The 13,100-nt window shown below is 35.0% G+C and overlaps 2 protein-coding genes across 3 annotated transcripts; one reads left to right on the forward strand and one right to left on the reverse strand.

Moving 5' to 3' along the window:
- Nucleotides 1-81: 81 nt before the first annotated feature.
- On the reverse strand, nt 82-2,626 carry LOC308705313 (uncharacterized protein). 2 transcript variants are annotated; one of them, XM_081390258.1, is made up of 5 exons: nt 2,576-2,626; nt 2,322-2,444; nt 1,879-1,988; nt 543-662; nt 82-391 (listed from the first exon to the last, which is right to left on the reverse strand). In XM_081390258.1, the coding sequence occupies exons 2-5, from the start codon at nt 2,395-2,397 to the stop codon at nt 326-328; spliced, it is 372 nt and encodes a 123-aa protein (XP_081246384.1). In that variant the 5' UTR covers nt 2,398-2,444; nt 2,576-2,626; the 3' UTR covers nt 82-325. The 2 variants fall into 2 exon arrangements, with proteins under 2 accessions (XP_081246384.1, XP_081246383.1); XM_081390257.1 differs by having other exon boundaries at nt 2,322-2,626.
- On the forward strand, nt 2,584-12,273 carry txnl1 (thioredoxin-like 1). Its single transcript, XM_081390256.1, has 8 exons — nt 2,584-2,908; nt 4,073-4,169; nt 4,900-5,073; nt 5,163-5,285; nt 6,998-7,067; nt 9,904-10,076; nt 11,703-11,807; nt 11,977-12,273. The coding sequence occupies exons 1-8, from the start codon at nt 2,811-2,813 to the stop codon at nt 12,004-12,006; spliced, it is 870 nt and encodes a 289-aa protein (XP_081246382.1). The 5' UTR covers nt 2,584-2,810; the 3' UTR covers nt 12,007-12,273.
- The last annotated feature ends 827 nt before the right edge of the window (nt 12,274-13,100 follow it).

A 13,100-nucleotide genomic window follows, 5' to 3' on the forward strand; every position in this document is an offset into this window, starting at 1 on the left:
TTTCTTACAGTTTTTCTTACGGGTTTCAATCAGGTTTCATACGTGACATTTTAAACATGAATGAGTCCTAATCAAATCAGAGACACTGAACAAAGTAGTTTATTAAGATTATATATTATATTAATTACATTTCTACAAACAATATATAAATACTTTAGTAAACATTTAGGTTAAGGTTTCTTCAAAGTTTGTGACTGTACAAAAAAAAAAACTTCAAATACATAATTAAAAAAGTTCAAAGTACATAAAACATCAAGCTATTTAAGAAACAGATGTGTTTTTTCTTGTAATACATCTCATCACAGTGAACTTTCACATTCCGGCATCATCCGATCTCGACCATCTCCAACTCCTCGGTCCAGTCTTTATTCCGGACCCATTTCCGACAGAGCTGCGGACAATACAGAGAGAGAGACATGTATTCAGTAGCCAAGAATAATGAATAGACTTCATTCACAGCACTATTTTTGACCCAGCTCACACGTTAATTGAAAGTTATCTGCTGGTCTTTAATAATGTTTTTGCACAAAAATAAGTCTTACAGGATCCCAGCCACGCAGGTGAAAGACTCCAAACAGGACCGCAACAGAGAAAACGACAGTTTGCAGGGAAATAGTGGTTTTAAGAAGCACTTGGAAATTCTCAGGCAGCTTCTCCAAGAGCTGAAACAACACAACAGTTCATTCAATAAGTTATGTTTCACCATTCAACAGAACGTTCCAGTAAAAAAGGCAGTCTTTACATTTTCTGCCAGTGCAAAACTCTCCAGCGTGATACTAGTGTGTTACAATTCATCTGTTCTGGTTCTGAGGAACTGCTTGCTGATTTACTTGGATTTATTTCCAACTCTTTATTCATCCACCAGGTGAAAATTAGTTTAATCCCTTGAAACAGGGGGTTTCAGATGCCACGGACCTCCAAATATGATCATCCTTGTATGAGGCAAGCCATACATTTGAAGTATTAATGTTTAAAGACCCAATTTGTACTGTAATTTTTTTTAATGTATGATACATTACTGTTCAAAAGTTTTCAATCAATAATATGTTTTTGAAGAGTCTCTTCTGCTCACCAAGGCTGCATTTATTTGATCAAAAATACAGTAAAAGTTGTGAAATATTATTACAATTTACAAAATGTGAATATATAGTAAAGTGTAATTTATATCCTGTGATCAAAGCTGAATTTTCAGCATCATTACTCCAGTCTTCAGTGTCACATGATCCTTCACAAATCATTCTGATATGATGATTTGATGCTCAAGAAACATTTATGATTATTATCAATGCTTCATATTTTTGTGGAAACTGTGATACATTTTATTTTTCAGGATTCTTTAATGAACAGAAAGTTCAAAAGAACAGCATTTATTTCAAATAGAATCTTTTTTAACTTTATAAATGTCTTTACTCTCACTTTTGATCAATTTAATGCGTCCGTGCTGCATAAAAATATTAATTTCTTTCAAAAAAAAAAAAAACAATAAATAAAAGAAAAACTTCTTACTGATCCCAAACTTGTAGAGTATAAAGTTACAAAATCTAATTCAGTTCTTTTGAAATTTCTATTCATCAATGAATCCTGAAAAAAATTGTCCACAACAGTTTCCAACATTGATAATAATCATAAGTGTTTCTTGAGCATCAAATCATCATATCAGAATGATTTCTGAAGGATCATGTGACACTGAAGACTGGAGTAATGATGCTGAAAATTCAGCTTTGATCACAGGAATAAATTACACTTTACTATATATTCACATAGAAAACAGCTGATTTACATTAGAATAATATTTTACAGGTTTTAACTGTATTTTTGATCAAATAAATGCACTGTTGGTGAGCAGAAGAGACTGATCAGTGGTTACGATCATCATACCTGCTCTTCTCGTCCCTTGTAAGGCTTTAAGAAATGAGAAAACTTTGTGAGCTCCTTATTTTTCTTAGTTAACGAGGCCACACCAAATCTGATCTCCAGTGATTTCCTATCTATAAAACAAACAAAAACATGCATGTAAACAAGAGCACCACACAATATTTAACATTTTGAAAGTAGAGAATAAACTCTTCATAACGACAGATCAACAGTTGAGCTCTAAATCAATATTTGAGTATGATTTTTCACAGAGAAACACATCTAACATCTCTTGTTTTTGTGTCTAACGTTAGTCAACGTTCTGATTTGTTTTGCTGATGGATGAGAAATGGTTTATTGACCGCAATGGTTGGAATCTAGCAACCAAATAAACAGTTGATTCTTAATGAGAATAACATAAATATATTCTTATTATATATATAATATATTCTTAGACTAAAACACACCGTACTCAGCCGTCGTTTGGTTCAGCGCAACTAGCGAAACTAGGAATAAAACCATGAAAGTTTTGATCCTGCTCATGTTTAGGTCTAGTTGAATTGACCCGTCACCATAGAAACACAAACGTCCTGAAGAAAAATAACAAAAATGTTTACTCTTATTTTTATAAAAACATTCACATAGAAGCTGAGTGACAAATTAATTTATAATAAATGCAAATAAAAAACAAAACAAAAACATAAATATTAGTTATTTGCACCTCACGACAGTTGCTGAGGATTTGCGACATCTCATGAACGGTTTCGGTGATGACGCGCACCGGGCAACGCCGCCTGTGATTGGTCAGCCCGCCGTTCTTCGTCATCACTACACAGGAAGTGTGTTCCGGGACAATTGTCGTGCCGCGCCGAGCGTCTCAGTGATTCTGATCAATCTGACCGATTATAGGTGATTAATAACGCTTTTCAGCGATTCGTTCCCCGTGTTTTTGAGTCATGGTCGGGGTGAAGGTGATAGGGAATGACTCGGAGTTCCAGGCGGAGCTGAGCGGCGCAGGATCCAGGCTGGTCGTGGTGAAGTTCACCATGAGCGGGTGAGTGAGTGAGTGAGTGAGTGAGTGAGTGTGTGTGTGAGTGTGTGTGTGTGTGAGAGGCCCCTGCAGCCGAACCTGGCAGAACCGAGAACACACACACAAACACACACAGAGATCGAGAGTCCGAGCCGGGTCAGAACAGCACAGACTGACCCGCCACTCAAGACACAAGACTGAACGAAGGACAAGAACAGAACACACACCGGCATGACTTAGCAAAACACACACACACACACACACACACACACACACACGCGCGCGCGTGTTGAAAGAACTGTGTTTTGTTGCTCTGTTGTCAGCCGAACTCTGTTGACCCAACATATATAGTATATATAAACACCTATTGTTTAGTCGCATTCAAAATAAAAGTTTGTTTACATAATATACGTGTTTGTAATGTGCATACTTATTTTGTATATAAATACACACATATGCATGTATATTTAATGTGTTATATTTGATGTGTATAATCGCGATTAATCGTCGTAATTGTTTAATAATGTATAATTATTAAAGAATTATCATTAATCCGTATTATTAATAATACATATTTGTGTATTCATTTATTTTAGTTGTGCACTTTTATGATTTAATTGTTATTAATATTATAATTATACATTAATTAATTAATAACTGTCAGGTTGAATATGTAGTTTATAATTTCTCAATCTAATATATTAAGAGAAAAGTTCTTTGCAAATTTATTTTTTTATGTAATTTAGTGTCAGGTGATGCTGTTTTCAGATGATTCAATCAACATTATCTGTCAGAATGTTGTTGTTTTTAAACACAGATTTAAAGTCACTTTCAGTTCTTATGTTTTTATGTAATATTCCAGTGTTTATTCTAAATGACTTATCGGTGCACGTCATTATTGTGTTAATAATCTTGAATCAGAATCACTCCCTCTTGCAGCATCTCTTCTCTTCTCTGATGATGAGGGCGGGGCAACCTGTCAATCACAGGAGATCAGCCAATAGCAAACCACATCCATCCAATCAAGCCCCGCCCTACATTTGTTCTTGTTCCAGAAGCGTTTCGCTCGGATATACGGCACTATAGAGAAGAAAAGACTAATGTGAAATGCCGACTTTAAGGGAAAAGTGTCCTAGTTCTTGGTCTGAGATGATGATGTTTAACTGATGATGGTTTCTCTTCGTCCAGGTGTCGTCCTTGTGTCAGAATAGCTCCAGCATTCAACATGTTGAGCAACAAATACCCTCAGGTTGTGTTTCTAGAAGTCGACGTCCACGTCTGTCAGGTGAGAGATTATTTTCCTTCAGATTAACTTGATATGCTTACATTTATAAAAACTAGACATTAAAAAAGAGGTAACACTTTACAATAAGGTCTCATTTGTTAACATTAGTTTTTTTGTGTGTTAAATAACATGAAAGAGCAATACATTTAATTCATTTGTATTAATCTTTGTTAAAATTAGTTAATTAAAATCCAGCTGTTAATGTTAGTTCAGTGCATTTACTAATGTTAACAAATACAACATTTGATTTCATAAAGTATTAGTAAATGTTGAAATGAACACTAACTAAGAATAATAAACGCTGTAGAAGTAGAACTAATGTTAACTAATGAAACCTTGTCATAAAGTGTCCAAAAAAATGAATAAAAACGACAAAAACACACATCAAAATTACTAAACCTTGAATAAAATGGGTAATGTAAAACTTAAAATGTTAAAATATGGATAAAAACTATAATCGTATCTCAGTGATACTAAAATAACACCACTGCAATAACATAATATGTATGTTTTATGTATTTCAACACGTTTTTATTTACTTAAATATAAGCAAATTGGCTGTAAATTCATTTAAACTTAAATTATATTAAACTGACTTAAAATTGAGTTGAATATCATACAACTTTATAAAAGTAAGTCAAAGTAATGTAAAAACATAAGTTGGCATGACTTACCAATCACGTTATTTTTTACAGTTTGTGACCAAAGTGTTTTATTTTCCGTCTCCTAGGCAACAGCCGCAGCCAATAATATCTCAGCGACGCCGACGTTCCAGTTTTTCCGAAACAAAGTGCGCGTGGACCAGTATCAGGGCGCAGACGCTTCCGGGCTGGAGGAGAAAATCAAACAGCATGTGGAAAACGATCCCGGGAGCAACGAAGACTCGGATATTCCCAAAGGCTACGTGAGTCCATGCGGGCTGGGTTTGATGGGGTTTGTGAACTGTGAACTGTGAACTTTGAGAGTGTCACGTCTGTCGTTCGCTGTGTTCAGATGGACCTGATGCCGTTCGTGAGTAAAGCTGGCTGTGAATGTCTCAATGAGAGCGACGACTGTGGCTTTGACAACTGCTTAATCAAGGACTCCTCCTACCTGGAGTCCGACTGTGATGAACAGGTGAACTTGGGGTTTTAAAGGGGGGGTTGATTATGATTTGACTTTTCTAACTTTAGTTAGTGTGTAATGTTGCTGTTTGAGCATAAACAACATCTGCAAAGTTACGACGCTCAAAGTTCAAAGCAAAGGGAGATATTTGCTTTGAAAGAAATCGCTTTTTAAGGACTACAACAAACGGCTGGTAGAGACTACACCACATTCCTCCTGGGTTAGTGACATCACCAACCCTAGAATTTACATAAACCCGCCCCCTGAACACGATTTATAGATTATCATGACAGAATATGCTAATTAATGACTAGAAGATCACACATCAGCTACATAAACTCATCAACTAACCATTCAGAAATGTCCTGTTGCTTCTACATGTTGGCACTTCTTCTTGAGTCTCTCCATCATTGTCTGACTCCGGTTTGAACATAAAAGGCTAAAAGTTTTTGAAATGTTCAGTGCATGTGTGTGTGAGGTAAAGGGACACAAGCTGTTGAAACTCCGCCCCCTGCGCCGGGAGCAGCAGCTCATTTGCATTTAAAGGAACAGACACAAAACTGTGCGTTTCTGCTCACCCTCTAAAAGTGACAATTTTAATATGTTATATAAAAATATCTGTGGGGCATTTTGAGCTAAAACTTCACACACACACTCTGGGGACATCAGAGACTTATTTAACATCTTGTGAAAAGGGCATTATACCACCCCTTTAAAGCAATGTTGACATAAACGTCCTGTTTACATGCAAAGGAACTAAGTTTGTGTGTTTTTTGCGGTGTCACAGGATTTACAAGCTTTTGTCAGCCGAACCCTTTTGAGCTCAAATATTTACTTGAAATCCGTCTGAGATTTAAAGATAATATTTCAATTATTTAACAACTTAGTCACATGTTCTCTGATGTCGGTTAACAGTCACATAACATGCAGAGTAAAAAATAAAATAGTTAAATCTTTTTTTGTGTTTTATTTTGATTATTTTGTATGATTTGATTCATTATTATTAGTTAACTACTAATTTTCAGACACTTGCATAGTGTGTTATTTTAGAATTATTTCTATACTATTCTAATGTTCATGAATATTTTGAATTACCTTTTATTTGTACATTTTCAGTTTTCATTTTAACTTTAGTTTGATTTGATAAATTATTATTAATATTATTGTTAATTAATCTATTCATCCAATGTTTCATTTTAGTAAAACAAATTAGTGCCTTTTAATTTTCTTGGTAACACTTTACAATAAGGTTCATTAGTTAACATTAGTTAATGTATAAACTAAAAATACAGCTGTTCATTGTTAGTTCATGTTAGTTCACATTGCATTAACTAATGTTAACAAATACAACTTTTGACTTTAATAATGAATTAGTACATTTTGGAATTAGCAAAGAATAATAAATGCTGTAGAAGTGCAGTTCATTATTAGTTAATCTTAACAAATCAAACCTAATTGTAAAGTGTTAGCCATTTTTCCCCTTAATATTACTATTTAGGTTTATTTTAGCTTTAGTTTATATATTTCCAGTCATTTTAGTGCTTCAGCATGCATTTATTTCCAGTCTTTTGTTGCCGTATCTAATGGCCGTTAAACTGAAAGTGAAACTGTACCGTTGATCTTTTATAAGATCAGATCCCAGTGACTGTCAGTGTGAGTTTCTGGAGTGTAAATATGATCTGCAGTGTTGATCTTATGACTGATTCTTCTGCGTTTGTTTGCAGCTTCTCATCACAATCTCCTTCAATCAACCTGTCAAACTCTTCTCCCTGAAACTGCTGTCTGCTGAACTCGGTAAGACACCAGCTCTCGTTGCTTGACGTTAAAAGATCGTGATCTCAATTCAAACTCAGGGTTCCCACGGGTCCTTGAAATCCTTGAAAGTTTGTGAATCTGAAAGAAATAATAATTCAAGGCCCTGGAAAGTTTTAGAAAATAAACACACATAGATACAGGTCCTTGAAACTGCTTGAATTTATTTTGTGCAATAAGTTTTCTGGAGTGAATTCTTCATTCATTGAGTGCTAGTCCGCTAGTGTGTTTTTTCACCAACACTTCATGGCCTATGCATACTAGCTAGGGCTGTCAAAATTGCTCAAAAATTACGTTCGAATATTCCCTCTAAAAAACACACGAATATTCGAACTATTCGAACATCTGGTTGCGCATTTTGTCAATGACGTACATTACGTCAATAACAGGACAAATTAATACAAAGAGACAACTACTTGTATAGGTAGTTTATTTAAGTTTAAACATATTTGACAACGTATTACATACACAAAAACAAACAAGTAAATCCCCTAATGGCCAAGACCGCAGACCTCACTCACTCTTGCTCGCTCACTCGCAAGCACTCTTTCTCTCTCTCGCCCTCACCCGCTGCGTTCACACACCAAACGCGAATAGAGCGTCTGCTGGCGCGAGTGATTTCAATGTTAAGTCAATGTAAAGACGCGTTTACGCGCGTCTGGAGGTCTTGTGGCGCGAATGAGGCGTCACGCTCTCCGAGCATCAAACTTTTGCTTTTGACGCGCAAATTCAAAATGTTTAAGAGTCCAACTAGACGCGAATCCGACATTGAACGCTCCGAGCGAGCTGTGCTGTGGTAAAAATTTAACTTTTCTTTGACATGAAACGGTAAATACTCAAACCAGTGGAAGCCTGCAGTGCATGAAACTGCTGTATCTAACCTACCTTATTCATGCTGCGCAATATCTATTTAGTCAGTACTCTTTAGTAATGTTTCTGTTTACCGTTAACGTTTCTTCCTGTTACCTGTCCCTGACCCCTCAGGCAGCGCGCCCACTCGCAAAGCTGACAGCCGCGCCTCTGCTACCGCGGGCGTTTTTCCACATTCGAATATTAATTTTCACATTCGAATTTCTGTTTTATAAAACTATTCGAATATATATTCGAATTTAGAATATTCGTTGACAGCCCTAATACTAGCTTGCTTGATTGACCTTAGTTGCGTGCATTTACGCGTTAATATACGTTAAGTGTTTCCCGCGTGAGGTACTTCGTGTTGTACGTTGCCATGACGTTCACGTGCGCACGAAACTACTCTACGATGGTACCTTAACGTTTGTTGTTGGACACACATTAAAGTGTTAGTTCACCCAAAAATGAAAATTCTGTCAGTAATTACTCACCCTCATGTTGCTCCAACCCCGTAAGACCTTCGTTCATCTTCGGAACACAAATTAAGATATTTTTGATGAAATCTGAGAGTTGTCTCACTCCATAGGCTTTCAGAGGGACCGAAACTTGCTGGCCCAGAAAATGTATTAAAGACATCGTTAATATAGTCCAAGTGACTCCAGTGGCTCAATCTTAAGTTTATAAAGCGACGAGAATACTTTTTGTGCGCAAAAAACAAACAAAAATAACGACTTTATTCCACTTTTCATTTCCTTTTCTCTGGGCCTCGAGTTAGTTCACGTAGTGTTTAAGCGTAGCGCATCTGTGTTATACGTTATACTCTCAGATTTAATCAAAAATATCTTAATTTGTGTTCCGAAGATGAACGAAGGTCTTACGGGGTTGGAACAACATGAGGGAGAGTAATTACTAATTACTGACAGAATTTTCATTTTTGGGTGAACTAACCCTTTAAGTCCTTGAATTTGAGGATATTGAACCTGGAAAGTCCTTGAAAGGTCCTTGAATTTGAAGTTAACCAAGGTGTGGGAACCCTGCAAACACCTGATCACATGATCTCATTTCTAAATGACAGTGATTCTCCTCTGTCTATTAAACCTTTGATAAAATCACAGCGAACATTCAGATCTGCGTTCTGATCCAGAGAGAGCCGTTGTCATGTGTAGATATGAATCAGCTTCACAAACAGTCTTTTCAACCACACAGTTTCATTATTTCTGCCTTACAATCATTCAAATGATCACAGAAGAAAGTTTATAGTTCAGATATAAACACTGATGTCTACAGTAGCGATCAAAATAGAGTAAATCACCTTTTGAAAGTAACTTGATGCTTCAAATTAAGATTGTATCAATTACATCGTTACACCAGTAGGTGGAGACAAGTGACTGTTAAAAATATTTTTAAAAAAGTTTTTGAATCATTCATTCGTTAGATTCGTTCAAAAACGCTGAATCATCCAGTTATGAAACAAGTGAAGTCTATATGAGCGAGTCAATGAATCATTCACTAAAACCGATTTTTTAAATAATAATAAATTCTAGTCCTCCATTTGCATGTTTTTATCCTTTTTATTTAGTTAAACTTGTTACTAAAACTAATATAGACAATTTAAATAAAAAAAAGCTAAACCTACTGATATGTACAGGTATATCAAAATATGTATGCTGTGAATGTAAGTTGTATAAATAAATCAAGAAGAGTTAGAGGTTTTCTCTATTTTGTTCGTCAATTATGTTGTTTGATTAAACTTAAGTACAGAATAGAAAACAACAGCTGCATTTATTATGCAAAATGATCTGATATTTTAATACTCGTCTGTTTACATTCAGGCAATCCTGATGTGTTTACATTAATACGTTTCCTAAACAGGCATTCTGAGCGAGAAGTGCAAATGGCTGTTAGTTTTCTCCCTTCAGACGGGGTTCACACTGATATCAACCGCTGTCTCTTCGTGTGTTTTCAGCTCAAGCCCCGAAGAGTGTGAAGATCTTCATTAATCTTCCTCGTTCCATGGGTTTCGATGACGCGGAGAGAAGTGAAGCGACGCAGGCGCTGGATCTGTCCGAGGAAGACTACAAAGACGACGGACTCATCCCGCTCCGATACGTCAAGTTTCAGAACGTCAACAGTGTGACTGTATGTTCAATTACACTCGTAATGCTCATACAAATACAATACAAATTGCATATTAAAAAAAAACATAAAATAATTGTAATAAATTTTTTTTATATATATATTATTAATTAATTAAAAATAAACAAAAACTACAAGATTTAATTTCAGCATTTTAAAATACGCTTGGCATTCCTTAGTGTAGAAATTCCCCATCCAGAAAATCGAAACATCATTTTTGCACTTTTGTAAAAATAGTCTATCTTATTTAAATGGACAGTTTACCAACAAACGTGTCATTGTCATCATTTATTCAACTTTACGTTGTTCTAAACCTGTACGAGTTTCTTTCTTCTGCTGAACACAAAAGATGACATTATGAAGAATGTTGGTAACCAAATTAGTTGCTGGTTTCCATTGACTTCCATAGTATGAAAAAAATTCCCATTGACTTCCATAGTATATAAAAAAATAGTTGCTGGTTTCCATTGACTTCCATGGTATGAAAAAAAAAATTCCATTGACTTCCATAGTATGAAAAAAAAATTCCATTGACTTCCATAGTATGAAAAAAAAATCCATTGACTTCCATAGTATGAAAAAAAAATCCATTGACTTCCATAGTATGAAAAAAAATTCCATTGACTTCCATAGTATGAAAAAAAGAATTCCATTGACTTCCCATAGTATGAATTTTTTTTTCTCCATTGACTACCATAGTATGAAAAAAAAAATCCCATTGACTTCCATAGTATGAAAAAAAAATTCCATTGACTTCCATAGTATGAAAAAAAAAATTCCATTGACTTCCATAGTATGAAAAAAAATTCCATTGACTTCCATAGTATGAAAAAAAAATTCCATTGACTTCCATAGTATGAATTTTTTTTTCTCCATTGACTACCATAGTATGAAAAAAAAAATCCCATTGACTTCCATAGTATGAAAAAAAAATTCCATTGACTTCCATAGTATGAAAAAAAAATTCCATTGACTTCCATAGTATGAAAAAAAAAATTCCATTGACTTCCATAGTATGAAAAAAAAATTCCATTGACTTCCATAGTATGAAAAAAAAATTCCATTGACTTCCATAGTATGAAAAAAAAAATTCCATTGACTTCCCATAGTATGAATTTTTTTTTCTCCATTGACTTCCATAGTATGAAAAAAAATTCCCATTGACTACCATAGTATGAAAAAAATTCCCAAAAAATTCCCATTGACTTCCATAGTATGAAAAAAAATTCCCATTGACTTCCATAGTATATAAAAAAATAGTTGCTGGTTTCCATTGACTTCCATAGTATGAAAAAAAAAACATTGACTTCCATAGTATGAAAAAAAAAAATCCCCAAAAATTCCCATTGACTTCCATAGTATGAAAAAAATTCCCATGGACTTCCATAGTATGAAAAAAAAAAATACAATGGAAGTCAATGGGAACCATTAACTGTTTGGTTAGCAACATTCTTCAGAATATATTATTTTGTATTCAACAGAAGAAAGACACTCACACAGGTTTAGAACAATGTGAGGGTATTTTTAGGTGAACTATAATTTTTATAATGTATAATATTTAATATTATTGTTTTTTGAGCCCCTTGTTCCCCCTTGAGTTTCTCATTTTCCACCTGTTTTTATTTTCAGTTATTTATCAAGTCAAACCAAGGAGACGAGGAGACGACAAAAGTGAACTATTTGACGTTTATCGGCACTCCTGTCCAGGCAACAAACATGAACGACTTCAAACGGGTGAGTAAATATTGTTAACCAGCAATAATATCATAACCCACTTTCCACTATTCAATCAAATCCTGATGAATCCAGTCTGTCTGGAATTATTATCAGGTTAAAAATGTATTGCTTAGCATGATGGAAGTTAAATGTGGTGAGTTTGATGTTTTGCGTGTGTCAAATGCAGGTTGTGGGTAAGAAGGGAGAAAGTCACTGAAGAGGAAAAGACGACACGACATATTGCTGCAATCTCTCCACGGGCGTCTCTCTCCGCCAACATGACTGGGCAAAATCAACACACACACACACACACACACACACAGAGCGGAGCTGGATACGTCCCTCAGCTCGCCATCAGAGGGAGAGAGAGCGAGAGAAGATACAGCTTTGTCTCAATGAGGCCGTGTATCTATCACCAATAATTTTTATCTGAAAACCTCCTGAAAATGTTCCTGTAAATAAAGTCGAACCTTTTTCAAAGGCATGTGGCTACTGTCTGTCTGTCTGTCCTAACACTTAGAGCTGAAACTCTTGCCTTTACATAATTTTACATGCCTCTAAATGCATTTTTGTGCCATTTTTCTTGAAAATAATGTGCTGTTGTTCTTGCTCTGGCCGCTGGGTGGCAGCAGACGCCATGTAATGAGCGCGTGTCCGCGGGCGCGCGTCTGGAGCGCGTTCCTGTGAGACGAGCTTCGCTATGTAAAAACGAAACGAAAAATGAAAACGGGCTTATTGATAAAGCCATTCAAAACCAATCGCGTTTAGTCGGAATATTATCCTTTAATTTGTTTAAATCATATAATTGACAATTTACAATGATTTAAATTAAAATGATAATGCATATAGGCTAATGAAATCATTTGAATAACGGCGTGTATTCATGAAGGAATAAAGAACATTTCCTTGCATAAAACATACATTTAAACATTGCGTTTTAAATATCACAAACTATATATTTTTGGGGGAAAATATGTCGTTTTTGGACCACAAAGGCAAACGTGTTTTAAATCTGTTTCTGCTAAATATTTTGTTCGTGGAAATATTGATTATTAGGTAGGCCTATTTATAGAAAAACTAAATATCTAATGTTAATGACACTATTATTTTATTTTCTATTTGTCGTTATTGTTTAATTGGCCCATTATAAATAGGCTATTAATAATAACAACAGAATAAAAACATTATTGATAAATCTGTTCAATATCGGATTCTTGTGAATCTTATAGTTTCATAAATCGATCGAGATGAATAATTTGAAAAAGTCGCGCATAAACTCGCTGTATTTAAATTACGCTTTATTTCACATTT

Source organism: Scardinius erythrophthalmus (genome assembly GCF_964197995.2).
Source record: "Scardinius erythrophthalmus genome assembly, chromosome: 17".
NCBI classification, from domain to species: Eukaryota; Metazoa; Chordata; class Actinopteri; order Cypriniformes; family Leuciscidae; genus Scardinius; species Scardinius erythrophthalmus.

Bases quoted from the DNA above. Each gene is read 5' to 3' on its own strand.
- LOC308705313 (XM_081390258.1), bottom strand. From the start codon at position 2,397: ATGAGCAGGATCAAAACTTTCATGGTTTTATTCCTAGTTTCGCTAGTT. The intron at 1,989-2,321 runs GTGTGTTTTAGT...TTTGTTTTATAG, and splicing joins CCAAACGACGGCTGAGTACG to ATAGGAAATCACTGGAGATC. The intron at 392-542 runs GTAAGACTTATT...TATTGTCCGCAG, and splicing joins ACCTGCGTGGCTGGGATCCT to CTCTGTCGGAAATGGGTCCG.
- txnl1 (XM_081390256.1), top strand. From the start codon at position 2,811: ATGGTCGGGGTGAAGGTGATAGGGAATGACTCGGAGTTCCAGGCGGAG. The intron at 2,909-4,072 runs GTGAGTGAGTGA...CTCTTCGTCCAG, and splicing joins GTGAAGTTCACCATGAGCGG to GTGTCGTCCTTGTGTCAGAA. The intron at 7,068-9,903 runs GTAAGACACCAG...GTGTGTTTTCAG, and splicing joins ACTGCTGTCTGCTGAACTCG to CTCAAGCCCCGAAGAGTGTG.